At 55.1% G+C, this 27859-nt stretch overlaps 2 protein-coding genes across 2 annotated transcripts; one reads left to right on the forward strand and one right to left on the reverse strand.

Moving 5' to 3' along the window:
• Positions 1 to 1570: 1570 nt before the first annotated feature.
• Positions 1571 to 3487, forward strand: BZA05DRAFT_348239 (acetyl-CoA synthetase-like protein; the record flags this gene model as incomplete). The annotated part of the gene is made up of 5 exons (XM_051481229.1): positions 1571 to 1797; positions 1875 to 2306; positions 2375 to 2675; positions 2727 to 3296; positions 3357 to 3487. The coding sequence occupies 5 exons, from the start codon at positions 1571 to 1573 to the stop codon at positions 3432 to 3434; spliced, it is 1608 nt and encodes a 535-aa protein (XP_051343052.1). The 3' UTR covers positions 3435 to 3487.
• Positions 3488 to 4381: 894 nt separating this feature from the next.
• BZA05DRAFT_441707 (uncharacterized protein) lies at positions 4382 to 5290 on the reverse strand (the record flags this gene model as incomplete). The annotated part of the gene is made up of 5 exons (XM_051486693.1): positions 4382 to 4448; positions 4507 to 4602; positions 4684 to 5030; positions 5099 to 5186; positions 5253 to 5290. 5 exons carry the CDS (start codon positions 5288 to 5290, stop codon positions 4382 to 4384), a joined length of 636 nt encoding a protein of 211 aa, XP_051343053.1.
• Positions 5291 to 27859: the final 22569 nt, after the last annotated feature.

Below are 27859 nucleotides of genomic sequence, written 5' to 3' on the forward strand. Positions count from 1 at the left end.
TCCGTGCGATCGAGGGATAGTCGGGTTACCTTGAGGCTTGATGGGTGAATCTGTGGATAAGTATGTAGGTTTAAGGAGTGCTGATGTTGCGCTGTGGGTCCTGGTTTTCGGCGGTACTATTACTCTCGAGGGAGAGCAACTGTGCTGTGGGATACTGAGTTTCGTACCTATTGGTTCCATCGTGGCACGGCGTTCGCTTACAAGTTACATGTGGTATTCCGAACGAAGATTATGTTGTAGCCGGCGGCAGATGGAAACGACGAGACCACCGCGCCCTACGAAGTACGCATCGTTCATCAGGATAAGATGATGATGACTGAACAGGACTCTCGGCGATAGCTAAGCCAAAGTTGCCGACGAGCTGTATATTTAGTTCGGTAGCTCTGACTGGACAGGTGACCTAACTGTCTGAAAAGCTGGGTTGCGCGAGGAGCAATAATTGCGTGTGACTGAACTGCAATTACGTGTCGTTCTGGTGTCGCTTCGGGGTAGTGGACGGAGCCGTGACTGAGCCGAGGTGAGCTGCATTGGCCTGCAGAAATTGTATTACTTCGATCTGTGGGAATATGAGGGACCATGAAATCTAGTACCGTTGGGGTTTCGATGGACGTTGAAACTCCGGCTCTGCACTGCTTGTACCAAGCGAATGCGAATCAAGCTGTATCGAATTTGTGGGAACGAGTGTGTTCCTGTGAGTAGTCCACTAGCCGTTCGGAGGACCGGTGGTGGGGTTTGGAATATTCGGTGCGGTAGCGGGTCCAAGTTTGGTTTTCTTTCTCTCTCAATTTCTCTCTCTTACACCTGTAGCTCGTAGACGCGAATATACCACTCCACTCCTCTCCATCTCGATCTTTCCAGTGAATCACCCCCACGAGTCCTTCCAGCAGAACTGTCCGGACAGTTAACTGAGCTAGTAAACAGCTGTTGGTTAACAGTTCCACCGCAAGGGGCTGACTGAGTGATCGAACTTGTCCCGCTACCGAGACGTAGCTGCTTTGCTTTTCATATGTGTATGATCTTCTAGTGACCAAACACGGTCTCCCGCTCCGTGTGCTGCCGCTTGTAATCATTAAGAGCGTTCTACAGTCGTTGCTTATCACAAGTAATCAGCGTTATGCACGGTGAACATCGTTACACGATTGTGTGCCGCTGGCCGCCGAGCCGGCCGGCACCTGCAATGGGGATTAGCATGAATCTAGCACGAAAGGGAGAGCTTACGCCGAATACTGGTTGAAGTCTGTCGGCTGCGCGGTGTCTCGGAGTAGAATCTGCGAAGCGTGGGTTCACCGTTATTTCGTCCTCAAAGCTAATTACACAGCATTAATGATTAGTTATTAGTTATCAGTGATGCTCCCACCAATAGCGAGAGGCGCGGCCAGGCTGGGGCTATATCCCTTTCGGCTTGGGGTTGGATATGATTAATTCAGGAGGATGTGTCGGCATCGATTGTCATCGCTGAGCTGATGCTCAAAGCTGGCAATGGAACTGCAGCTCGAGCATCGCCCGGATATATAAGAGCCAGCCTGTGCCTCTGCTAGGTGTAGTGCAACTCGCAACCAAACGAAGCACAATGACACACCTTCTCTCGCATTTGACGGTTCTTCAAGCGGCTTCTCACAAATACCCTTTTGCAATCGCTTTCCAGATAGCCCGGGGAACCCCCTCTACCCCCGAGTCGATCTCATGGGAGCCGATTTCTTATCAGAGATTTCAGCAGGATGTTGAGATTGCCGCTCGCTATTGGTCTCACAAGCTGTCGGCTGATGGTGCAATTCCGCGGGATGTAGTTGGTCTCTGGTCAGTGTTCGCGCCAAAATAACGCCGATGAATATATGCAGTATTGCCGCGATTGACTGCTGACTGTTTGCCTAAAGGCTGACAGGGCTGCACTACAACGATGTCGTCACCATATATGGCGTGTCTCGTGCCGGATACGTTCCACAGCTACTAAGCCTACGCTTGACGTGTCTGAAAGTAGTATTCGACCTGTTGCGAGCAGCGGGGGCAAGAGCCCTAGTGATCGATCCCGCGTATTCTCTTGACGCTGCCGAGAATGTGCTGTCTTTACCTATTCACCGTTCTTTGGCAGTCCAATCGATGGACGAGGATAGCCTCGCACCGCTTGCCCCGCTTCCGGTACCAGACTCCAGGGACGAGACAGTTATGATATTTCATACCAGCGGCTCGACGGCGGGAAGCCCCAAGCTAGTCTTGTGTTCGGCTGCGTGGATTGACAGTGTCGTCTTCAAGTCACACGAGGCGTGCGCCCCGGTTGATCCAAATCGGCAGGATGTGGGCACCTGGATGTGAGCCCCTCTGTCACTCATAACAAAATTTGTCGAATTTATGATCCTGATGGTGAAATCACGTTCAGCGGCAGCATGTGCCACATCGCCCAGAATTTCGTCCTCGTCGGCTCAATGGGGCACGGGTCCTGTGTGATCCAGCCGATGGAGCTCGCTTTCGGCGCCTCGGAGTTGATGATGATGGTCACTCACTGCCGTTTGAATCGTCTCCATATGTTTGCCACCGCTCTAAGTGGCCATATCAGAAATTCGAGAAGCGATAAGAATCTGTTGGCATGTCTCAAGCAGCTGGATACTTTGATGTATACCGGACTCCCGCTGGCTGTGGAGGAGCAGCGTTTTGCATACGAAGCAAAAATGAAACTACTTGTCAGTTTTCATCGACTTAGGACATTGGTACCCCCTCTAACGAATCTGCAGAACATCTTCGGTAGCACTGAATGCAATGGTATGCTGATCTCCCGCCGCTCCGGTCCGGGTGCCCACATTCTCCGACCGCTTGCGGGAGTCGAGTACCGTTTCCAACACATCGAAAGCGGTGATGCCAAAGAGTGCCTTCAGGAGCTCGTCGTCTGCAAGTCCTCTCCCGATTGCCCATCGCCGGCTCTCGGTCGCAACCCATCATCTGGCGACTTCCACACAGGGGATCTGTTCACCGAGACGGAGTCTGGCCATTACATCTTCCGCGGGCGCGCTGACGACTGGATCAAGACATGTAACGGGCTCCGCTGCGATGCAGGTGCCATTGAAGAGAACATTCTTTCCGCGTGCAAGGGGCTTGTCAGCGCTTGTGTGGTGGTGGGGTGGGGACGGCCGAACCCAGCGGTGTTTGTTGAACCAGATGGCAATACGGATATGACCAACGACGACTTGAGGAATGTGATCGTAAGCAGGACCCGTGACTTTCATGTCCGCAGATATATGCATGAGCGTATCGACAGCCCGGAGTTCGTCGTGGTCGTTCAACCTGGGAGGTTGCCGAGAACCGCGGTGAGTTTTCTTTACTGGATCCGAGGAAGGCCGGGTCCTTTTGCTGACGGGCGAGTACAGACGAAAGGGAATTTGCAGAGAAAGATGGTGGAGCTGGAGTATAAGGAGTTGTTGGATGAAGTATATGGCGTGCATTAGTTTCTATGTCATGCACTTTGTAATCTTGAGCTCCGATGATTGGAAACATGACGGTGTAGAATCGAGCGACGCTCTTCCCGTGCACCTGAGTGAAGCTGTTGTAGAACTCGGTGATGCGGTGGTGGTGGATGTGCAAGGCCCAAGGGGAGGTGTATTTGGCGGAGACGTTGGTGATGGATTCGGAGCTGCGAGCGTAGGCAAAGAACCGTCTGGTATCAATTTCGCAAACCGCCTTCGGATGTTAGGAATCTGTGAAAGAAAGCCATAGCAGGACCGCTCTGTATCTCGCAGTACTGACCATTACGCTGCTGAACCACTCAATTTATCCTGCCAACCGCGCCTGCAGCCACTAATCATAAGTGGAGCAGGGCGAGTTGACGATAGCTGTACCAGTTTGCACCGAGGGGTACTGATCACTACACTGTACCATCAGCATATGGCCTCGCTCCAGCCCATCGCCCACGGCTACTGCCTCTACGCTTCAATATGGTCAGCAGCAAGACGCCGATAACAGTACCGCTCTGTAACGTGCAGCACTGATGGTTTTGCAGCTGTACCACCCATCAGGAAAAATATTTCTCTGTCAACGTAGTCGGCTGTGTGTATAATATTTGCTACGTTCGGCGCGTCGAGTGAGTTGGGAGGGTATGAACGGACCCACGCCACCATATTCCCTGGGAACGACGTTAGCTGGGGTGTTTGAACGTTCGTTGGAACGCTGTTGGTCAAAACATACCCAGAAATCAGTGATTTTTGTGGTATTTATTGCTAGCATGTGGCCTACCTGGACAATGGTAGTATCTACACCCCATCTGCTCCCACAACTCTCCCCCAGCCTCGCCCCTGACCGGCCTGTTCCCAAAACTCTTCCCCTGCCTCGCCCTTGACTGGCCCGTTCCCGCAATTCGTCCCCAGCCTCGCCTTGCTCTCACAACTCTTCCCCAGCATCACTCTTCCCCAGCATCGCCCTCGACCGCCCGTTCCCTGGGCTCTTCCGCGCCCTCGCCGTGCTCCCTGTATTCTTCGCTGGTCTCGCTCTTGACTGAACCATTCCCTCAATTCTTCCCCACACTTGACTTGCTCTCTGGGATCTTCCGAGGCCTTGCCTTGCTCCCTGGGCTCTCCCGCGGCCTTGAAATGTTCCGACAACGCTTCTGGGGCCTTGACTCTTCCGGGGCATTAACCCTTCCACTCCATGGAGTAGGCCACTCTGTCAACTGTTCCGGGGCCTTGACTTGGCTGCGCCCACGACTCTACCAAGACCTTGACCCTTCCGGAGCCTCGAAGCTTCCGCTCCCTTGAATCCACCACGCCCTCGGCACTTCCGCGCCCTTGACCGGCCACTCCTTCAACTCTTCCGTACTCGCAGAACTCTTCCGTGCCGTGATCTTTTCCGGCGCCGTGATCTCTTCTGTGCTGATAACTCGCCGGCACCGTCAACCCGTCGGTAGCATCAACTCTTCCGTACTCCCTCAAGCTTTCAGTACTCCCTCGACTCTTCCGCTCCCTCGACTCTTCCGGGCCGTCAACTCGTCGGTGCCGAGAGCTCGACCGTTCCGTGCTGTCGTCGTCGGTGCTGTCGCCGACGGTGCCGTACTTGTCGTTGCCGTCAACGTTTCCACTCCCTCACTCTTCCACGCAGTCGTTTCATCGGTGCCGTCAACTCTTCCGTGCTCCCTCACACTCCTTTGCTCCCACGGCTCTTCCGCTCTTTGACTCTTCCACCACCTCAACTCTTCCGCTCCATCAGGTCTTCCGCTCCATTAGCTCGTCTGTGCCGTCAACTGATCCGCGCCATCACCTGTTTGCCGCCCTTACCCTTGACTTGCCCTCTCCCTTGACTCATTAGGGGCCATGACTCTTCCGCTCCCTTGATCTCGACTGTGACTTCTCCATCAACTCTTCCGTGCTTCCACAACTCTCCCGTGCCGTCAACTCTTCCATGCCGTCAACAAGCTGCCTCAACCCTTCCTTTCCTTGACTCTTTTGCACCTTGACGTCCTCCCTCGACTCTTCCGCCCCCTTGACTAGGCCAGTCCCCCAACTTTTCCAGGGCCTTGAATCTTCCGGGATCTCTACCCTTCCGTTCCTTGACTAGGTCGCGGCATCGAACTCCTCCCTCAACGCTTCCGCGCCCTTGGGTGAGTCAGGGTACTGCCGCAACAGTTCCCAGGCCTTGACCCTTCCGGGTCCTTGACTCTTCCTTGCCCTGGTGTTGCTCCCTCGCGTCACCCGTTCCCACAACTCCTCAGCGTCAGGATGAACTGGCCGCTCCCCCAGCTCATTCGTGCCGTCAACTAATCCATGCCGTCGACTCGCCTGTGCCATCAACTCATCGTTGAAGTCAAATCTTCGGTGCCGTCAACTCTTCGACACCGGCCCGCGAGATCACTCTGGTGTAATAATTGCTGTGGGGTAATAGGTTTTCTGGGGTAATAGTTACTCTGGGGTGATAGTTGCTCTGATATGATTGGTGAGAGAGGAATATGGTTCTCGACACATGTCGATAGTTGGCTGTTAACCTTTGGACGCGCCATGCTGACATCACCCAGCACCATGAATACCCCGCTGGCAGCACCGCGAATGCGTTCTCACTCTACTCCTCCTCACCCTGCCCGGCCCGACTGAACAGATTACTGGTCGGCCATAGGCGATCTGGTTGCTCCACAGTGTTTCTCTACAGCCCAGCAGGATCGAAAACAGCTATATCGCAGTCAGTATTCGACTGTTTCTCAGTGAGTAGGTATTCGCCTGTTTCGCTCGACTAGACACTCGTTGGGACCCCCACGATATACTCATTCCACTGGGCACGTCGCTGGCCTCGCCCTGCCTCGCCCTGCCTCGCCTTGCCTCGCCCGGCCTCGCCCGGCCTCGTCTTGCCACAAAAACAGCGATTTGGGCATCCCATAGCCCAAGAGCACCCTCGAATAGCGGTACCACATGAAACATTATGTGATAAAAACGATTACCGTAAGTGCGGAGACAGATGTCGTCATCCGGTAGCCAAACGATGAGAATTCGCTGAGCAGCGCCCTCCAGTACCAGCAAAACAGCGATTTGACCTCGCCCAGCCCAAGAGGACCTCAAATGCAGTCCCACGACGTCGTCTCGCTCGTAGGGGGCGGTACCCTCTCACAGACCTGCGTCCTGGTAGTCCCTGCCCAACCTCTCGCTCGGTGGTAGGAGCGCCCTGCCACAATCCTGCGACCTCGTCTCGCTGCGTGACGGGAGTCCTCTGCCACATTCCTGAGACCTCGTCTCACTCGGTGGTGGGAGTGCTTTGCCAACGTCCTGAGTAGAGAAACAATAACAGCAAGTCCTGTACCGCGTCCCTGACAGCGAATCCAGTACAGAGCCGGTAATGGTAACTAGGATTGGCTAGCGAGTATGAGTTTCTTTGCCGTTTTCTGGGCTCACCTACAAACTAAAGCCACATTATCTCACCAGAAATCAAATGCCGTCACGGCGTTTGAGTTTCTGGTCTGAGCTAGTGTGTTTAGGGGAACAGTCAGATTATCCTGACTGTTTCTCTCGACCATAGGCTCGTTGAAATACCCAAGGTACGCACATTCCACTCCGCGTATCGTTCTGTGGGTCAGACGCAATTTACTGGTCGGCCGTAGGCGATCTAGTTGCTCCACAGCCCAGCAGGACCAAAAATTGCTATATCTCAGTCAGTATTCGCCTGTCTCTCTCGACCAGACACTCGCTGGAATCCCCAAGGTGAATTCATTCCAGACTCTTCGCTTGCCTCGCCCTGCCTCCCCCTACCTCTCCTTGCCTCCCCCTACTTCGCCCTGGCTCGGCCTTGATCGGCCCGATCCCTCGACTATTCCCTAGCCTCTCCCTCGAGTATTCATTCCCTCAAATCGTCCATGCCCTCGCCCGTGAGTACCCATTCCCTCGACTCTTCACTGGACTCGCCCTACCTCACCCCGCCTCGCCCTACCACCGAAACAGTGATTTCAGCCACCCCAGCCCAAGAGCCACATTAAATAGCGGTTTCACAGAGAACTTTGTATGACCAATATGATTTTACTATGCATGAGGATGGATGTCGTTGCGGTTTCAAAACTCCTGGCTACAAATGGTGTGTACTTTAAAGCAAGCGAGTGATACATGTTTTTTTTTTGTTTGATCATTGATTGCATGCGACTTAGCTAGATCATGGCAATATCACCCTGTCCACCCCCCGTTTCCACGCCACTGTCCAACCCAGCTTGTGTAACGGCACGGTCGGGCTAGGCTCCAGGTAGCGAAGACAGGTGGGCAGGTGAACAGAAATTGGGCTGGGCGAGGGCGAGGCGAGACCGGGAAACGAGGCAAGACAGGACACAGTGCAGACGGCAACTGAGAAACAAGGGTGGAGACAGGAACTACGGCACAGACGGCAGCCAAGGCAAAGACAGAGGTAACAGTTGTTGTATTAACAAGTTGTTGCGTGAAGAACTAAATACAGAGGGGCAATGGCCCATTTATATAGAAAATCCTCCACTTCTTCCCGCAACATGATAATGAGCATGGGCGTGTGCAAGACCCTGACAAATCCACCTTGCCGGTACTATGACACCCCGATAGGTATCGGAGGTCACGACAGTCGCAAGAGATGTGATTAGATAGTTTGGGTGATTAGAATAGAGTTGCGAGCCGAAGGGATAGTTAGAAGCGATCAAGGACAAGATAGGAAGGAGGAAGCAAACTGTCACGGCTCGCGACGGGACGTTCGAGGAAGAGTCGGAACAGGGGTGGGAAGGCAGCGCGGGGGCAGTGCAAGGGGCTGCGTGGGCGGCAATGCAGGAATGAGCCGGAGGAATTGGGGCTGTGTGCAGTAAGCAGGGGTAGTGCGGCTGCGCAGGGTATGAGTCACGGAAGCGGGGTACTGGCAAGGTGGATTTCTCAGGGTCTGGCACACGCCCACGGTTAGTGTCAGGTTGCGAGAAGAAGTGGAGGGTTTCCTATATAAACGGGCCGTTGCCCCTCTGTACTTAGTTCTTCACGCAACAACTTGTTAATTCAATCACTGTTACCTCTGTCCTTGCCTCGGCTGCCGTCTGCGCCGTAGTCCTTGTCCCTGCCTCTGTTCCCAGTTGCCGTCTGCACTGAGTCCTGCCTCACCTGGTCCCCTGAACCCGTCTTGCCTCTGCTGAACCCAGAACCCGATCCCCAGCCCGACTTCGCTACCTGGAGCCTTGCCCGACCGTGCCGTTACACTTTGTTGCGTCGCCCATCTCTCCACCTAGCGAAGAACCATGGCCACCAATACCCCAGCACCAGACCCTCCCCAGCAGGAGGAAGTACTGGTGGCACCCCCCTACTGTCGAGAAATTCTCGCCACCGTCTACGAACAACTCGAGATCATCGTTAACCACGACTCACCCGCCGACAATGCAACACTGTCGGGGTTGTATAACCAGTTCCAAATCATAGCCTGTGCAATCACCCAATCCCCCACAGCAGCACCCACCTGGCGAATAGACGACCTCGAAGAACAACTTGCCAACTCCCGTCGTATCGCCAACCGTCTCGCCACACTAGAAACCCAACCCCAGGGCCGCGCCGAGCGCGTCCCGGAGCCAGCCATGTTCGATGGCACTCGAGAGAAGCTCGAAGGGTTCGTTGCCCAGCTTCGACTCAAACTATACAGCGACCCTACCCGTTTCCCGTCCCCAGCACTCAGAATGGCCTACACCTTCAACCGTCTCGAAGGCCGTGCCCAAGCCCAGATACTGCCGTACATCCAGAACAACGTGATCAGCTTGACCGACGCCGATGCCATGGTCACCATCCTCGAAAACGCCTTCGGCGATCCCGACCCAGCAGCCACCGCACGCGCCGAACTTCACCGCCTCAAGCAAGGAAACAAGGACTTTACGTCTTACTTTGCGGAGTTTCAAAGACTCGTGTCCAAGCTGAACTGGGACGAGCATGCCAAACTCGACGCACTCCGCGAAGGAGTCTCCATTGAGCTCCACCGACAACTGGTGGGCCGCACTCAGGGACTCACCTACAACCAGTTCGTGGCTCTCTGCCAGAGCCTAGATTCCGAGCTACGTTCCCTGCAACTCCGTGAAGGCCGCCGCAACCCCCCGCGACAAAACCCCACCCCGCAACCCCCAGCTCCGCCGAGGAATCAAACCCATAACAGTACACCACCGGCAACCACTGCAACCGGAACAGCCCCAGGGGCTATGGACCTCAGCGCGAACAGTCGCAAGATCTCTGATCAAGAACGAGCTGCGCGTCTCCGCGAGGGTCGCTGCCTATACTGTGGAGGCAGTGGCCACATGGCCCGACACTGCCCGAACAAGAATCGGAACCCTTTTCGTGCCGCAGCTGCACAGCTGACGCACGAGCAACCTGGAACCCTGACCCCCGACCACCCATACCACAATTGCAACCAGAATTGTGGCGACAACCAAGGGCAGTCGGGAAAAGCCTAGACCAACAACTGCTTGATGGCACCGTTGTTGGTCGTACCCAGGATAAGTCTTTTTCTCCCTTTTCTACTCATTTTCGTTTGTCCAATTTGTCAGTGTCTGGGATGGTAGTGGAGGAATCATCAATGGAAGGAAAACATCTCGTTGTACTATGTAACCTTTCGTTTGGTGACAAAACCATTGCCACGCATGCGCTGATCGATTGTGGAGCAACCGGAATCGCCTTTGTAGATAAAGACTTCGCCCGCCATCACAACCTACCCCTTGTACCCCTTGAATCCCCGCGCGCCCTTGAGGTCATCGACGGCCGCCCCATCGAGTCCGGCGACATCACACACGTTGCCACCACCACCCTGTCAATCCAAGAGCACCACGAAGAACTCCCAATGTTCGTCACCAAACTGGGGCACTACCCAATCGTACTCGGAATTCCCTGGATGGACCTACACGACGTGGCCATCCGATTCAGCTCACGCACCCTCACCTTTGGTTCCCAATATTGCACAGCACACTGCAATACGGTACCCACAGTAGCCCACGGTATCACCACAGACCCACCGGAACTACCTTACGCTCTCGCACCATACGTAGCTCTGGAGGAGCCAGCGGTAAGCGCGGGGGCCGGCGACATCGTGGCCCGATGCGTTACGTCTCCAGAGATCAATGAACACCAGCAGGATGCTAACCAGAGAAAACCCACGGTCAGAATCTCAGCCCTCCGAATGAAGCCTTTCCAGCAGATGGCAGGAAAGGAGAACCTCACCATCTTCACCACGACCCTGAGGGAGATCAATGAAGTTCTATCTGAAGAAAAACAGAGCTCAACCGCCCACATTCCCCCCGAATATCACGAATTTCTCCACCTCTTCTCCGAAAGGTTGGCGCAGATCCTACCACCCCATCGGCAATACGACCACAAGATCCCACTAAAGGAAGGATTTGTGCCCCCTTACGGACCCCTCTATTCGCTCTCGAAAACCGAGCTGGTCGCACTCAAGGAATGGCTTGACGACAATCTGAGCAAGGGATTTATCCGTGTGTCCTCATCACCAGCGGCATCACCGATCCTGTTTGTCAAAAAATCGGACGGCTCCTTGCGACTGTGTGTGGACTATCGAGGCCTGAACGAAGGAACCATCAAGAACCGCTACCCACTTCCCCTGCTCCAGGAAACCTTGATGCGACTGTCCGGTGCAAAGTATTTCACAACACTGGATATCCGCGGTGCTTACAACCTGGTACGAATGGCAGAAGTGGAGGAATGGAAAACGGCCTTCCGGACCCGCTACGGACTTTTCGAATCATTGGTAATGCCTTTCGGGCTAACCAATGCGCCAGCCGACTTCCAAGCCTTGATCAACGACGTTTTACGACCGTTCCTGGACGACTTCTGTACCGCCTTCCTAGATGACGTCTTTATCTACAGCGCATCACTGGAAGAACACCAAAAAGAGGTCACCAAAGTGCTACGCGCCCTTTCATCGGCCGGACTGCACTTAAAACCGGAGAAATGCCACTTCCACCAGACGGAGGTCAAATACCTGGGCCTGATCATAACCACGGAGGGTATTAAGATGGATCCTGCCAAAGTCTCTTGCGTACTCGAATGGGAAAAACCGACGACGGTAACGGATGTGCAATGTTTCTTGGGCTTTGCGAACTTCTACCGACGCTTTATCCAGGACTACTCTAAGGTGGTATCTCCCCTGACGGCAATGACAAAAAAGGAAAATGGGAAGTACGTCCCCTTCGAATGGGGTATTGACCAACAGCAAGCCTTCGACACTCTCAAGACTGCCTTCACTACTGCCCCGATACTCCGACATTTCGACTACGACCGAGAAATAGTGGTGGAAACTGATGCCTCGGATTACGTATCGGCCGGTATTCTCTCCCAGTACGACGACGATGGAATCTTGCATCCGGTTGCCTTCTATTCAAAGAAACACTCCCCGGCGGAATGCAATTACGAAATCTACGACAAAGAATTGTTGGCAATCATTCGGGCCTTTGAGGAATGGAGACCACACCTTGAAGGAGCCGCGCACCCGATCCAAGTCCTGAGCGATCACAAGAACTTGGAATACTTCATGTCAACCAAGTTGCTCAACCGCCGGCAAGCACGATGGTCGGAATTCCTGTCCCGTTTCGACTTCAAAATTGTCTATCGACCTGGTAAAGCAGGAGGGAAACCGGATGCATTGACAAGGAGGTCAGGAGACCTCCCTAAGGAGGGGGATGAAAGACTGCTGGCAAACCAACAAGCAGTCCTCAAGCCCCAAAACCTGCCGGAAGAATTGAGATTGTCAGCAACCAACCCGTTGGAAGTACCCCGTCCCGCACTCTCTACCCTGATAACCGAAGCATATCAGGCAGATCCAGCACCGAACAAGATCCTCCAACTGCTCAGAAACGGAACACGCCACTCCAAGGACATCTCGCTCGCCGATGTCACGGCACGGTCGGGCATGGCTCCAGGTAGCGAAGTCGGGCTGGGGATCGGGTTCTGGGTTCGGTAGAGGCAAGACATGTTCAGGGGACAAGATGAGGCAGGACTCAGTGCAGACGGCAACTGAGAACAGAGGCAGGGACAAGGACTACGGCGCAGACGGCAGCCGAGGCAAGGACAGAGGTAACAGTGATTGAATTAACAAGTTGTTGCGTGAAGAACTAAATACAGAGGGGCAACGGCCCGTTTATATAGAAAATCCTCCACTTCTTCCCGCAACCTGACAATGACCGTGGGCGTGTGCCAGACCCTGAGAAATCCACCTTGCCAGTACCCCACTTCCGTGACTCATACCCTGCGCAGCCGCACTACCCCTGTTTCCTGCACACAGCCCCAATCTCCTGCGGCTCATTGCTGCGCTATCCCTGCTCCCTGCACACAGCCCCAAATCCTCTGCGACTCATCCTTGCACTGCCGGTGCACTGCCTCTGCACTGCCCCCCAACTCTCCCGATCCTTGTGCCGACCCTCCCTTCGTCATTCCATCGCGAGCCGTGACAGCCGACTGCAGCGAAGTCAACGGACAATTACATTACCGCGGTTGCCTCTACGTTCCTGAACACGACCCACTCAGACTTCGCCTGATCCAGGACCACCACGACCCGCCGGCTATGGGCCATCCCGGAAGAGCAAAAACCTTGGAACTCCTGGCCCGGAACTACTACTGGCCCCAGATGCGGAAGGACGTTGACCGATTCGTGAGGAACTCCCACACTTGCAGACGAACCAAAGCAACAAGACACGCCCCCTACGGTGTGCTCCGCCCACTCCCAGTACCCGAGAAACCCTGGCAACATATATCCATCGACTTCGTAACCGGACTCCCTCCCTCAAAAGGATTCGATGCCATTTGCGTATTTGTGGACCGCCTCCTATGCGATATTTGAAGCCCACGGCCACCCACACATTGCTGATGCGCCGCAAATCCATCCGTCGTCGCTGCAGTCACCAAGCAACGACAGCTGCTCCCCTGCAACACGACCATCACCTCCGAGGGACTCGCCGAACTGTTCTGCGATCGGATCTTCAGATACCACGGACTACCTGACACCATCGTACCGGACAGGGGCCCCCAGTTTGCCTCACGATTTTGGAAAGATCTATGCTCTTGCCTCAAGATCGACGCACGGCTTGCCACAGCGTTCCACCCGCAGACAGACGGTCAAACAGAGAGGATGAATGCGGTAATGGAACAACACCTCCGGGCATACGTGAGCTACCTGCAGGACGACTGGGTCGACTACCTATTCTTAGCAGAGTTCGCTGGCAACAACCAGGCATCCGACACCACTACCCTGTCCCCGTTTTTTGCTAACCTAGGCTACCACCCCCGTTGCGACTTCGAGCTTGACATCCGAACCGACACGAACGAAGAGCGACAGGCGCAGACAGCGGCAGAGCGACTCCAGCAGATCCACGACGTTGCCCGAAGTGAGATGCGCTACGCCCAAGCACGGCAGCAGGACAACATGGACCAGCACCGAACCCCCGCACCGGCCTTCCAGCCTGGAGATATGGTATGGGTGGACGGCCGAAACTGCCGGACGGAGCGACTGTGAGACTGGAACGATTTCGGTCGTCGGAGCCGATTGATAGAATGGGGTTTAGAATGAAAATAGATAGTATTCTTTTCACAAGCGGAATAATCTTAAGGGGTAGTGTCGATGGTTTTCTGGTTGCTGATTCTGATGATGAATCTTTCGCCGTGTCGTCGGAAGTCTATATAGTTGGGTGTGAGACTGGAACGAGTTTGTGTCGTCGGAGTCTATGGTAATATCGAGTGCAGAATAAAAGTCAGGGATTTCGATAATTCACAACGGAATAATCTTAAGGGTGTTTCTTCGATGGTTTGTTCGGTGCGATGATTGTGGTTTGGTTCGGTTTGCCTGCTCGGTTCGACTTATAGTCGTTCCGATCCTCAGCACGTGATTCCTCTAGAGTGCGGCCTAACGTAGCTCCGTTGCTTCCTTTGCATCGGAGTTCCGCGGCCTAGCCTCGAGTCGTCGTCAGCTCTCTTCGGATAGTCTTCTCGACTAGGCAGGTGGTAAACACCACGCGCCCAAGATAGATCGGAGTTTCCGAGCAATTATCTCCCTCATGCGCCGGCAGAGTTCTTCGCTCGAAGTTGTCTGCCCCCATCGGTCGATGTTCGATTCTCTCGTCATAACAGTTTTTCCCTGGATCGGAGTTCCTACTGCGGGGCCCTATGAACGGAGATCTCAAAGTCCTCTGGACTGTTATCCCGATCTCCCGTATCTCCGATCACTGTCTAGACTCTGGAATCCGTTTGCTCCCTCCTTCCTATCTTGTCCTCGATCGCTTCTAACTATCCTTTCGGCTCGCAACTCTATTCTAATCACCCGGACTATCTAATCACATCTCTTGCGAACGTCGTGTCCTCCGATAGCTATCGGGGTGTCACATTGGGTGATTTGGTCGGGTCACGTGCCAGCCGTTGCCGTAGCTTGTTGCCGGATGGAACCCTGGCGTGAAATCTCTGCACCTGGTGCGGAGACTTTCTCCGCCATGTCATCAGAGTCGTCGTAAGCCTTCAGGATAGTTTATACAAACTAGGCAGGTATGGCGCACCAATCCTTACCCGAGCATAGTCCGGTTTCAGCTATCTTTTCGCTGGGCAACGGCCGCGCCTTTCGGCACGGCTCTTATTTGCTTAAGACGCGAGAAGAGAGGCAACACTCGTCATAGTGGTTTTTCTCCGATCAGAGTTTTTCTCTGCGTTTGTTCGCGATTCGCCTGCCTCAAGTCGAGCATGACTGTATCGGACTTTTCGTGTGTATCTGTAATACAGTACACTGGGAAAGTACTATACCACTCGACCAAAAGGTATTTTGATGGCTGATGGCCATCATCCCAGTAGCTACTTAAAGCCGGATTTCTGAACTGTGACAGTATCCCCTCTTTAGGGGCTTACTCCAGGAAGCCTTCAAGTAGTTAACCCCCAATGAGTGATAATTCATGATAGGAATCATGAACCGTCACTCACTGTAAGCCATGCAATTCCTGAACAACGCTGCAGCAGAGGAATGTAACTGCTCGCAGTGAAAATTGAACTCATGACCTTTGCAGCCATCAAACTGTAATAAAGTACACTGGGAAAGTACTATACCACTCGACCAAAAGGTATTTTGATGGCTGATGGCCATCATCCCTGTAACGGCACGGTCGGGCAAGGCTCCAGGTAGCGAAGTCGGGCTGGGGAACGGGTTCTGGGTTCGGTAGAGGCGAGACGGGTTCGGGGAACAAGGTGAGGCAGGGCTCAGTGCAGACGGCAACTGAGAACAGAGGCAGGGACAAGGACTACGGCGCAGACGGCAGCCGAGGCAAGGACAGAGGTAACAGTGGTTGAATTAACAAGTTGTTGCGTGAAGAACTAAATACAGAGGGGCAACGGCCCGTTTATATAGAAAATCCTCCACTTCTTCCCGCAACCTGACAATGACCGTGGGCGTGTGCCAGACCCTGAGAAATCCACCTTGCCAGTACCCCACTTCCGTGACTCATACCCTGCGCAGCCGCACTACCCCTGTTTCCTGCACACAGCCCCAATCTCCTGCGACTCATTGCTGCGCTATCCCTGCTCCCTGCACACAGCCCGAAATCCTCTGCGACTCATCCTTGCACTGCCGGTGCACTGCCTCTGCACTGCCCCCCAACTCTCCCGATCCTTGTGCCGACCCTCCCTTCGTCATTCCATCGCGAGCCGTGACAGTAGTCCCTCCTAAGGCTCGAGTTCCCACGAGAGCAAGTTCGACTGGTCCAGGCTGCATGGGGTATCGTCGATGGAAGTCGTCCACAGCTTGTACCTCGGTAAGGTTCTCCTCTGGTTCCCATGTTGGTGCCGCGTAGCCTCTCCATTTCACCAGGTACTGGAGTTTGCCCCTGAGGTTCCGGCTGTCGAGGACCTCTTCAACCTCCCATTCTTCTTGGTCGTCCACGATTACCGGAAGTGGTGGCGGTGGAATTTGTCCAGGGAAGGGATCGTCAGCGGAGGCATGAAGGAGGGATACAGGAAATGTTCGGTGCTTCTGAACGGTGTCCGGGATGTCCAATTCGTAGGCGTGGGTTCCGATTATCCGAATCACACGGTAGGGACCATGGTGTTTGTTTTCCAGCTTGCGACTGGGTCTCTCGGTGCGCCAGTTCCGACCATCCACCCATACCATGTCGCCTGGTTGGAAGGCTGGCGCAGGGGTTCGGTGTCGGTCGGAGTCGTCCTGTTGCCGTGCCTGGGCATACCGCATTTGGCTGCGGGCGACGTCGTGGATTTGATGCAACCGTTCCGCTGCACTCTGAGCTTGATGTTCCTCCTTGGTGTCGACACGGATATCCAGCTCAAAGTCACACCGTGGGTGGTATCCTAGGTTAGCGAAGAATGGGGACAGGGTAGTCGTGTCGGAGACCTGGTTGTTGCCGGCGAATTCGGCCAAGAAGAGGTAGTCGACCCAGTCATCCTGGAGGTAGCTGACGTACGCACGGAGGTGCTGTTCCATGACGGCGTTCATCCGTTCGGTTTGGCCGTCGGTCTGGGGGTGGAAGGCAGTTGACAGGCGTGGCTCGATCTTGAGGCATGAGCATAGGTGTTTCCAGAATCTCGAGGCAAACTGGGGACCCCTATCCGAGACGATGGTTTCTGGCAACCCGTGGTACCTGAAGATCCGGTCGCAGAACAGCTCGGCCAGTCCTTCCGAGGTGATGGTCGTGGTACATGGTAGGAGATGGCGTTGCTTGGTCAGTCGGTCAACAAAAACACAGATGGCGTCAAACCCCTTTGAGGCCGGTAAGCCAGTGACAAAGTCGACTGAGATGTGTTGCCATGGCTTCTCGGGTACTGGGAGGGGGCGCAGGACACCATAGGGTGCGTGCCGGGTGGCCTTGGTTCGTCGGCAGGTGTGGCAGTTTCGGACAAACTGGTCAACGTCCTTTCGCATCTGTGGCCAGTAGTACCTTCGAGCAAGTAGTTCCAGGGTTTTTGCGCGCCCTGGGTGCCCCATGGTCGGTGGGTCGTGGTGGTCCTGGATCAGTCGTAGTCGGAGTCGGTCGTACTCTGGAACATAGAGGCAGTCTCGGTAGATCAGTCGCCCGTTGACTTCACGGCATTCGGCCAAAGAGATCTCCTTCGAGTGGCGTGTACCATTTCGGAGTAGCTCGAGGATTCGATTTGGGACGGGGTCTATGTCGTAGCCTTCTGTTATCAGTGACGTGAGGAGGGGACGGTCTTGTTCGGGTGTGTTGGTTGCTGCCAACCGGAGCTCTTCCGGTAGGTTATCCGGTTTCAGGACTGCCTGCTGGTTGGCAAGCAGTCTTTCATCCCCTTCTTTAGGGAGGTCTCCTGACCTCCTGGTCAGTGCATCCGGTTTTCCTCCCGCTTTGCCTGGTCGGTAGACAATCTTGAAATGGAAACGGGAAAGGAACTCTGACCATCGCGCTTGTCGTCGGTTGAGTAGTTTCGTTGTCATGAAATACTCCAGATTCTTGTGGTCGCTTAGGACTTGGATGGGGTGAGGAGCGCCCTCCAGGTGTGGTCTCCACTCCTCAAAGGCGCGGATGATTGCAAGGAGTTCTTTGTCATAGATCTCGTAGTTGCATTCTGCCGGGGAGTGTTTCTTGGAATAGAATGCCACTGGGTGCAGGATTCCCTCGTCGTCGTACTGAGATAGGACTCCGGCAGAGACGTAGTCGGAGGCGTCAGTTTCCACTACTATCTCCCGATCGTAGTCGAAGTGCCGGAGGATCGGGGCCGAAGTGAATGCTGTTTTTAGTTCGTCGAATGCTTTCTGCTGTTCCGGTCCCCACACGAAGGGAACATACTTTCCATCCTCCTTCTTGGTCAATGCTGTCAATGGGGATACCACCTTGGAATAGTCTTGGATGAATCGCCGGTAGAAGTTCGCAAATCCCAGAAAGCATTGCACATCGGTGACGGTACTCGGCTCCTCCCATTCCAGTATGCAGGAGACTTTCGATGGGTCCATCTTGATCCCGTTTGTTGTAATGATCAGTCCCAAATACTTGACTTCCGTCTGGTGGAAATGACATTTTTCGGGTTTGAGATGCAGACCGGCTGCTGATAAGGCCTGAAGTACTTTCCTGACATGTTTCCGGTGTTCATCTAAGGATCCGCTGTAAATGAAGACGTCGTCGATGAATGCGGTACAGAAGTCGTCGAGGAACGGGCGTAGCACATCATTGATCAGAGCTTGGAAGTCGGCAGGGGCGTTGGTGAGGCCGAAGGGCATGACGAGGGATTCGAAGAGCCCATAGCGTGTCCGGAAGGCAGTTTTCCACTCTTCTCCTTCCGCCATCCGCACAAGGTTGTAGGCACCACGGATATCCAGGGTAGTGAAGTATTTTGCCCCGGATAGCCGCATCAGAGTTTCTTGGAGGAGTGGGAGTGGGTACCTGTTCTTGATTGTTCCTTCGTTCAGGCCCCTGTAATCCACACACAGGCGTAGGGAGCCGTCCGATTTCTTGACAAACAGGATTGGCGATGCTGCTGGAGAGGAAGAGGCACGGATGAAACCTTTGCGGAGGTTGTCGTCAAGCCATTCCTTCAGTGCGACAAGCTCCGTTTTCGAAAGTGAGTACAGGGGTCCGTATGGGGGCGTAAATCCCTCCTTGAGTGGAATCTTATGGTCGTAGTGTCGGTGCGGGGGCAGGTTCTGGGCAAGGGCTTCAGAGAATAGCGGTAGGAACTCGTGGTATTCGTGAGGGATATGTGCCGTGGGGTCCTTGTTTCCTTCCAGTGCGCCGTTGACCTCGGCAAGCGTGGTGTTGAAAATCGTGAGGCTTTCCTTGTTGACCAGTTCTTGGAATGACTCCATCTGTAAGGCTGAGATTCTGACTGTGCTTTCCCTTGAAAGGTTAGTGCATTCTTGGTGATTCTTCCTTGGGGGAGACGTAATGTAGCGGGCCACGATGTCGCCGGCCCCCGCGCTTACCGCTGGCTCTTGCTGAGCTGCTTTTGACGCGAGAGCATAGGTGGATACGTCAGGTGGGTCGGTGGTGATTCCATGTGCAACTGTGGGCACCGCATTGCAGTTGGCTGTGCAGTATTGGGAGCCGAAGGTGAGGGTTCGGGAGCTGAACCGGATGGCCACATCGTGGAGGTCCATCCAGGGGATTCCGAGTACAACGGGGGTAGTGGCCTAGTTTGGTGACAAACATAGGGATTTCCTCGTGGTGTTCCTGTATGGACAGGGTGGTGGTGGCAACATGTGTGATGTCGCCTGACTCGATGGGACGGCCATCGATGACTTCGAGACTTCGCGGGGATTTCAGGGGTACGAGGGGTAGGTGGTGATGGCGGGCGAAGTCTTTGTCTACAAATGCAATTCCGGTTGCCCCACAGTCGATCAGCGCATGCGTGGCAATAGTTTTGTCACCAAACGAAAGGTTACACAATACAACAAGATGTTTTCCTTCCATTGATGATTCTTCCACAACCATTCCTGACACTGAAAGACTAGACAAACGAAAAATAGGGGACATAGGAGACAAAGACTTATCCTGGGTACGACCAACAACAGTGCCATCAAGCGGTTGTTGGTCTAGGCTTTTCCCGACTGCTGGGAGGTCTCGCCGCAATCCTGGTTGCAGTTGTGATAGGTGTGAGTCGGGGTGGTGTTGGTGGGCTGGGCTGACTCCAGCCGGGCAACGGCTGCTCGGAACGGATTTCGGTTCTTGTTGGGGCAGTGCCTGGCCATGTGGCCACTTCCCCCACAGTACAGGCAGCGGCCTTCGCGGAGCCGGGCAGCACGCTCTTGGTCTGGGATCCTGCGGCTGTTGGCACTCAAGTCCATGGCTCCGGGGGCCGTTCCTGTGGCAGTGGTCGTCGCGGGCATGGTGTTGTGGGTGGTGTGCCTGAGCGGCGCCGTTGGGTGTGGGGCGCTACTCTGCCGAGGGGGGTTGGTGGTGCGACGTCCCTCACGAAGTTGGAGGGCACGCAGCTCGGAGTCAAGGCGTTGACAGAGGGCCACAAACTCATCGTAGTTGAGGCCCTGAGTACGGCCCACAAGTTGCCGGTGGAGTTCGATGGATACTCCCTCTCGCAGCGCGTCAAGTTTCGCATGCTCGTCCCAATTGAGCTTGGAGACAAGCATCTGGAATTCCGCAAAGTAGGAGGTGAACTCCTTATTGCCTTGTTTCAGGTGGTGTAGCTTGGCTCGAGCGGTGGCCGCTGGGTCAGGGTCACCAAATGCGTTGTTCAGGAGTGTGATGATCGCATCAGCGTCGGTGAGGGTGATGTTGTGATTCTCGATGTACGGCAGGATCTGGGCTTGGGCGCGGCCTTCCAAGCGGTTGAAGGCATAGGCCATTCGGAGTGCTGGAGTTGGGAAACGGGCTGGGTCGCTGTACAGCTTGAGTCGAAGTTGCGCAACGAACCCTTCCAGTTTCTCGCGTGTTCCGTCGAACATGGCTGGCTCTGGGACACGCTCAGCGCGGCTTTGAGGTTGGGTTTCGACGGTTGCGAGGCGGTTGGCGATGCGGCGGGCGTCGGCAAGTTGTTCTTCGAGGTCGTCGAATCGCCAGGTCGGTACGGCTATTGGGGACTGGGTGATTGCGCGGGCGAGGATTCTGAATTCATTGTACAACCCCATCAGGGTTGCATCATCGGCGGGTACATCATGATTGACGATGATTTCGAGTTGTTCGTAGATGGCGGCGGGAATTTCTCGGTAGAAGGGGGGTGCCACTGGTACTTCGTCCTGCTGGGGGACGTCGGGTACCTGAGTGTTGGTGGCCATGGTAGTTCGCTAGGTGGAGAGATAGGGGACGCAACAAAGTGTAACGGCACGGTCGGGCAAGGCTCCAGGTAGCGAAGTCGGGCTGGGGAACGGGTTCTGGGTTCGGTAGAGGCGAGACGGGTTCGGGGAACAAGGTGAGGCAGGGCTCAGTGCAGACGGCAACTGAGAACAGAGGCAGGGACAAGGACTACGGCGCAGACGGCAGCCGAGGCAAGGACAGAGGTAACAGTGGTTGAATTAACAAGTTGTTGCGTGAAGAACTAAATACAGAGGGGCAACGGCCCGTTTATATAGAAAATCCTCCACTTCTTCCCGCAACCTGACAATGACCGTGGGCGTGTGCCAGACCCTGAGAAATCCACCTTGCCAGTACCCCACTTCCGTGACTCATACCCTGCGCAGCCGCACTACCCCTGTTTCCTGCACACAGCCCCAATCTCCTGCGACTCATTGCTGCGCTATCCCTGCTCCCTGCACACAGCCCCAAATCCTCTGCGACTCATCCTTGCACTGCCGGTGCACTGCCTCTGCACTGCCCCCCAACTCTCCCGATCCTTGTGCCGACCCTCCCTTCGTCATTCCATCGCGAGCCGTGACAGTAGTCCCTCCTAAGGCTCGAGTTCCCACGAGAGCAAGTTCGACTGGTCCAGGCTGCATGGGGTATCGTCGATGGAAGTCGTCCACAGCTTGTACCTCGGTAAGGTTCTCCTCTGGTTCCCATGTTGGTGCCGCGTAGCCTCTCCATTTCACCAGGTACTGGAGTTTGCCCCTGAGGTTCCGGCTGTCGAGGACCTCTTCAACCTCCCATTCTTCTTGGTCGTCCACGATTACCGGAAGTGGTGGCGGTGGAATTTGTCCAGGGAAGGGATCGTCAGCGGAGGCATGAAGGAGGGATACAGGAAATGTTCGGTGCTTCTGAACGGTGTCCGGGATGTCCAATTCGTAGGCGTGGGTTCCGATTGTCCGAATCACACGGTAGGGACCATGGTGTTTGTTTTCCAGCTTGCGACTGGGTCTCTCGGTGCGCCAGTTCCGACCATCCACCCATACCATGTCGCCTGGTTGGAAGGCTGGCGCAGGGGTTCGGTGTCGGTCGGAGTCGTCCTGTTGCCGTGCCTGGGCATACCGCATTTGGCTGCGGGCGACGTCGTGGATTTGATGCAACCGTTCCGCTGCACTCTGAGCTTGATGTTCCTCCTTGGTGTCGACACGGATATCCAGCTCAAAGTCACACCGTGGGTGGTATCCTAGGTTAGCGAAGAATGGGGACAGGGTAGTCGTGTCGGAGACCTGGTTGTTGCCAGCGAATTCGGCCAAGAAGAGGTAGTCGACCCAGTCATCCTGGAGGTAGCTGACGTACGCGCGGAGGTGCTGTTCCATGACGGCGTTCATCCGTTCGGTTTGGCCGTCGGTCTGGGGGTGGAAGGCAGTTGACAGGCGTGGCTCGATCTTGAGGCATGAGCATAGGTGTTTCCAGAATCTCGAGGCAAACTGGGGACCCCTATCCGAGACGATGGTTTCTGGCAACCCGTGGTACCTGAAGATCCGGTCGCAGAACAGCTCGGCCAGTCCTTCCGAGGTGATGGTCGTGGTACATGGTAGGAGATGGCGTTGCTTGGTCAGTCGGTCAACAAAAACACAGATGGCGTCAAACCCCTTTGAGGCCGGTAAGCCAGTGACAAAGTCGACTGAGATGTGTTGCCATGGCTTCTCGGGTACTGGGAGGGGGCGCAGGACACCATAGGGTGCGTGCCGGGTGGCCTTGGTTCGTCGGCAGGTGTGGCAGTTTCGGACAAACTGGTCAACGTCCTTTCGCATCTGTGGCCAGTAGTACCTTCGAGCAAGTAGTTCCAGGGTTTTTGCGCGCCCTGGGTGCCCCATGGTCGGTGGGCCGTGGTGGTCCTGGATCAGTCGTAGTCGGAGTCGGTCGTACTCTGGAACATAGAGGCAGTCTCGGTAGATCAGTCGCCCGTTGACTTCGCGGCATTCGGCCAAGGAGATCTCCTTCGAGTGGCGTGTACCATTTCGGAGTAGCTCGAGGATTCGATTTGGGACGGGGTCTATGTCGTAGCCTTCTGTTATCAGTGACGTGAGGAGGGGACGGTCTTGTTCGGGTGTGTTGGTTGCTGCCAACCGGAGCTCTTCCGGTAGGTTGTCCGGTTTCAGGACTGCCTGCTGGTTGGCAAGCAGTCTTTCATCCCCTTCTTTAGGGAGGTCTCCTGACCTCCTGGTCAGTGCATCCGGTTTTCCTCCCGCTTTGCCTGGTCGGTAGACAATCTTGAAATGGAAACGGGAAAGGAACTCTGACCATCGCGCTTGTCGTCGGTTGAGTAGTTTCGTTGTCATGAAATACTCCAGATTCTTGTGGTCGCTTAGGACTTGGATGGGGTGAGGAGCGCCCTCCAGATGTGGTCTCCACTCCTCAAAGGCGCGGATGATTGCAAGGAGTTCTTTGTCATAGATCTCGTAGTTGCATTCTGCCGGGGAGTGTTTCTTGGAATAGAATGCCACTGGGTGCAGGATTCCCTCGTCGTCGTACTGAGATAGGACTCCGGCAGAGACGTAGTCGGAGGCGTCAGTTTCCACTACTATCTGCCGATCGTAGTCGAAGTGCCGGAGGATCGGGGCCGAGGTGAATGCTGTTTTTAGTTCGTCGAATGCTTTCTGCTGTTCCGGTCCCCACACGAAGGGAACATACTTTCCATCCTCCTTCTTGGTCAATGCTGTCAATGGGGATACCACCTTGGAATAGTCTTGGATGAATCGCCGGTAGAAGTTCGCAAATCCCAGAAAGCATTGCACATCGGTGACGGTACTCGGCTCCTCCCATTCCAGTATGCAGGAGACTTTCGCTGGGTCCATCTTGATCCCGTTTGTTGTAATGATCAGTCCCAAATACTTGACTTCTGTCTGGTGGAAATGACATTTTTCGGGTTTGAGATGTAGACCGGCTGCTGATAAGGCCTGAAGTACTTTCCTGACATGTTTCCGGTGTTCATCTAAGGATCCGCTGTAAATGAAGACGTCATCGATGAATGCGGTACAGAAGTCGTCGAGGAACGGGCGTAGCACATCGTTGATCAGAGCTTGGAAGTCGGCAGGGGCGTTGGTGAGGCCGAAGGGCATGACGAGGGATTCGAAGAGCCCAGTAGCGTGTCCGGAAGGCAGTTTTCCACTCTTCTCCTTCCGCCATCCGCACAAGGTTGTAGGCACCGCGGATATCCAGGGTGGTGAAGTATTTTGCCCCGGATAGCCGCATCAGAGTTTCTTGGAGGAGTGGGAGTGGGTACCTGTTCTTGATTGTTCCTTCGTTCAGGCCCCTGTAATCCACACACAGGCGTAGGGAGCCGTCCGATTTCTTGACAAACAGGATTGGCGATGCTGCTGGAGAGGAAGAGGCACGGATGAAACCTTTGCTGAGGTTGTCGTCAAGCCATTCCTTCAGTGCGACAAGCTCCGTTTTCGAAAGTGAGTACAGTGGTCCGTATGGGGGCGTAAATCCCTCCTTGAGTGGAATCTTATGGTCGTAGTGTCGGTGCGGGGGCAAGTTCTGGGCAAGGGCTTCAGAGAACAGCGGTAGGAACTCGTGGTATTCGTGAGGGATATGTGCCGTGGGGTCCTTGTTTCCTTCCAGTGCGCCGTTGACCTCGGCAAGCGTGGTGTTGAAAATCGTGAGGCTTTCCTTGTTGACCAGTTCTTGGAATGACTCCATCTGTAAGGCTGAGATTCTGACTGTGCTTTCCCTTGAAAGGTTAGTGCATTCTTGGTGATTCTTCCTTGGGGGAGACGTAATGTAGCGGGCCACGATGTCGCCGGCCCCCGCGCTTACCGCTGGCTCTTGCTGAGCTGCTTTTGACGCGAGAGCATAGGTAGATACGTCAGGTGGGTCGGTGGTGATTCCATGTGCAACTGTGGGCACCGCATTGCAGTTGGCTGTGCAGTATTGGGAGCCAAAGGTGAGGGTTCGGGAGCTGAACCGGATGGCCACATCGTGGAGGTCCATCCAGGGGATTCCGAGTACAACCGGGGTAGTGGCCTAGTTTGGTGACAAACATAGGGATTTCTCGTGGTGTTCCTGTATGGACAGGGTGGTGGTGGCAACATGTGTGATGTCGCCTGACTCGATGGGACGGCCATCGATGACTTCGAGACTTCGCGGGGATTTCAGGGGTACGAGGGGTAGGTGGTGATGGCGGGCGAAGTCTTTGTCTACAAATGCAATTCCGGTTGCCCCACAGTCGATCAGCGCATGCGTGGCAATAGTTTTGTCACCAAACGAAAGGTTACACAATACAACAAGATGTTTTCCTTCCATTGATGATTCTTCCACAACCATTCCTGACACTGAGAGACTAGACAAACGAAAAATAGGGGACATAGGAGACAAAGACTTATCCTGGGTACGACCAACAACAGTGCCATCAAGCGGTTGTTGGTCTAGGCTTTTCCCGACTGCTGGGAGGTCTCGCCGCAATCCTGGTTGCAGTTGTGATAGGTGTGAGCCGGGGTGGTGTTGGTCGGCTGGGCTGACTCCAGCCGGGCAACGGCTGCTCGGAACGGATTTCGGTTCTTGTTGGGGCAGTGCCTGGCCATGTGGCCACTTCCCCCACAGTACAGACAGCGGCCTTCGCGGAGCCGGGCAGGCACGCTCTTGGTCTGAGATCCTGCGGCTGTTGGCACTCAAGTCCATGGCTCCGGGGGCCGTTCCTGTGGCAGTGGTCGTCGCGGGCATGGTGTTCTGGGTGGTGTGCCTGAGCGGCGCCGTGGGTGTGGGGCGCTACTCTGCCGAGGGGGGTTGGATGGTACGGCGTCCCTCACGAAGTTGGAGGGCACGCAGCTCGGAGTCGAGGCGTTGACAGAGGGCCACAAACTCATCGTAGTTGAGACCCTGAGTACGGCCCACAAGTTGCCGGTGGAGTTCGATGGATACTCCTTCTCGCAGTGCGTCAAGTTTCGCATGCTCGTCCCAATTGAGCTTGGAGACAAGCATCTGGAATTCCGCAAAGTAGGAGGTGAACTCCTTATTGCCTTGTTTCAGGTGGTGCAGCTTGGCTCGAGCGGTGGCCGCTGGGTCAGGGGTCACCAAACTGCGTTGTTCAGGAGTGTGATGATCGCATCAGCAGTCAGGTGAGGGTGATGTTGTGATTCTCGATGTATGGCAGGATCTGGGCTTGGGCGCGGCCTTCCAAGCGGTTGAAGGCATAGGCCATTCGGAGTGCTGGAGTTGGGAAACGGGCTGGGTCGCTGTATAGCTTGAGTCGAAGTTGCGCAACGAACCCTTCGAGTTTGTCGCGTGTTCCGTCGAACATGGCGGGCTCTGGGACACGCTCAGCGCGGCTTTGAGGGTGGGCTTCGACGGTGGCGAGGCGGTTGGCGATCCGGCGGGCATCGGCAAGTTGTTCTTCGAGGTCGTCGAATCGCCAGGTTGGTATCGCTGTCGGGGACAGGGTGATTGCGCGGGCAAGGATTCTGAATTCGTTGTACAACCCCATCAGGGTTGCATCGTCGGCGGGTGCATCGTGATTGACGATGATTTCGAGTTGTTCGTAGATGGCGGCGGGAATTTCTCGGTAGAAGGGGGGAGCCACCGGTACTTCGTCCTGCTGGGGGACGTCGGGTACCTGAGTGTTGGTGGCCATGGTAGTTCGCTAGGTGGAGAGATGGGGGACGCAACAAAGTGTAACGGCACGGTCGGGCAAGGCTCCAGGTAGCGAAGTCGGGCTGGGGATCGGGTTCTGGGTTCGGTAGGGGCAAGACGGGTACAGGAGACAAGGTGAGGCAGGGCTCAGTGCAGACGGCAACTGAGAACAGAGGCAGGGACAAGGACTACGGCGCAGACGGCAGCCGAGGCAAGGACAGAGGTAACAGTGATTGAATTAACAAGTTGTTGCGTGAAGAACTAAATACAGAGGGGCAACGGCCCGTTTATATAGAAAATCCTCCACTTCTTCCCGCAACCTGACAATGACCGTGGGCGTGTGCCAGACCCTGAGAAATCCACCTTGCCAGTGCCCCACTTCCGTGACTCATACCCTGCGCAGCCGCACTACCCCTGCTTACTGCACACAGCCCCAATTCCTCCGGCTCATTCCTGCATTGCCGCCCGCGCAGCCCCTTGCACTGCCCCCCGCTGCCTTCCCACCCCTGTTCCGACTCTTCCTCGAACGTCCCGTCGCGAGCCGTGACAGTAGCCCCTCCTAAGGCTCGAGTTCCCACGAGAGCAAGTTGAACTGGTCCAGGCTTCGTTGGGTAACGTTGGTGGAAGTCGTCCACTGCCTGTACGTCCACAAGGTTCTCCTCAGGTTCCCACGTCGGTGCCGTGAAACCCCCCTTGACTAGGTACTGGAGTCTTCCCCTCAGCGTTCTGCTGTCCAGCACTTCCTCCACCTCCCATTCTTCTTGGTCGTTCACAATTACCGGTAACGGTGGCGGCAGGATCTGGCCGGGGGGGGGTCGGCCGATGCATGGAGGAGGGACACTGGGAAGGTGCGGTGCTTTTGGATGGTGTTCGGGATGTCCAGTTCGTATGCGTGGGTTCCGATGGCTCGGGTAATCCGATAGGGTCCGTGGTGTTTGTTTTCCAGTTTTCGGCTTGGTCGCTCCGTCCGCCAGTTTCGGCCGTCCATCCATACCAAGTCTCCAGGCTGGAAGGCCGGTGCGTGGGTTCGGTGTGAGACTGGAACGATTTCGGTCGTCGGAGTCGATTGATAGAATA

The sequence above is a fragment of the Tricharina praecox genome (assembly GCF_024521635.1).
Source record: "Tricharina praecox strain CBS 144465 chromosome Unknown BZA05scaffold_3, whole genome shotgun sequence".
Lineage (NCBI taxonomy): Eukaryota > Fungi > Ascomycota > Pezizomycetes > Pezizales > Pyronemataceae > Tricharina > Tricharina praecox.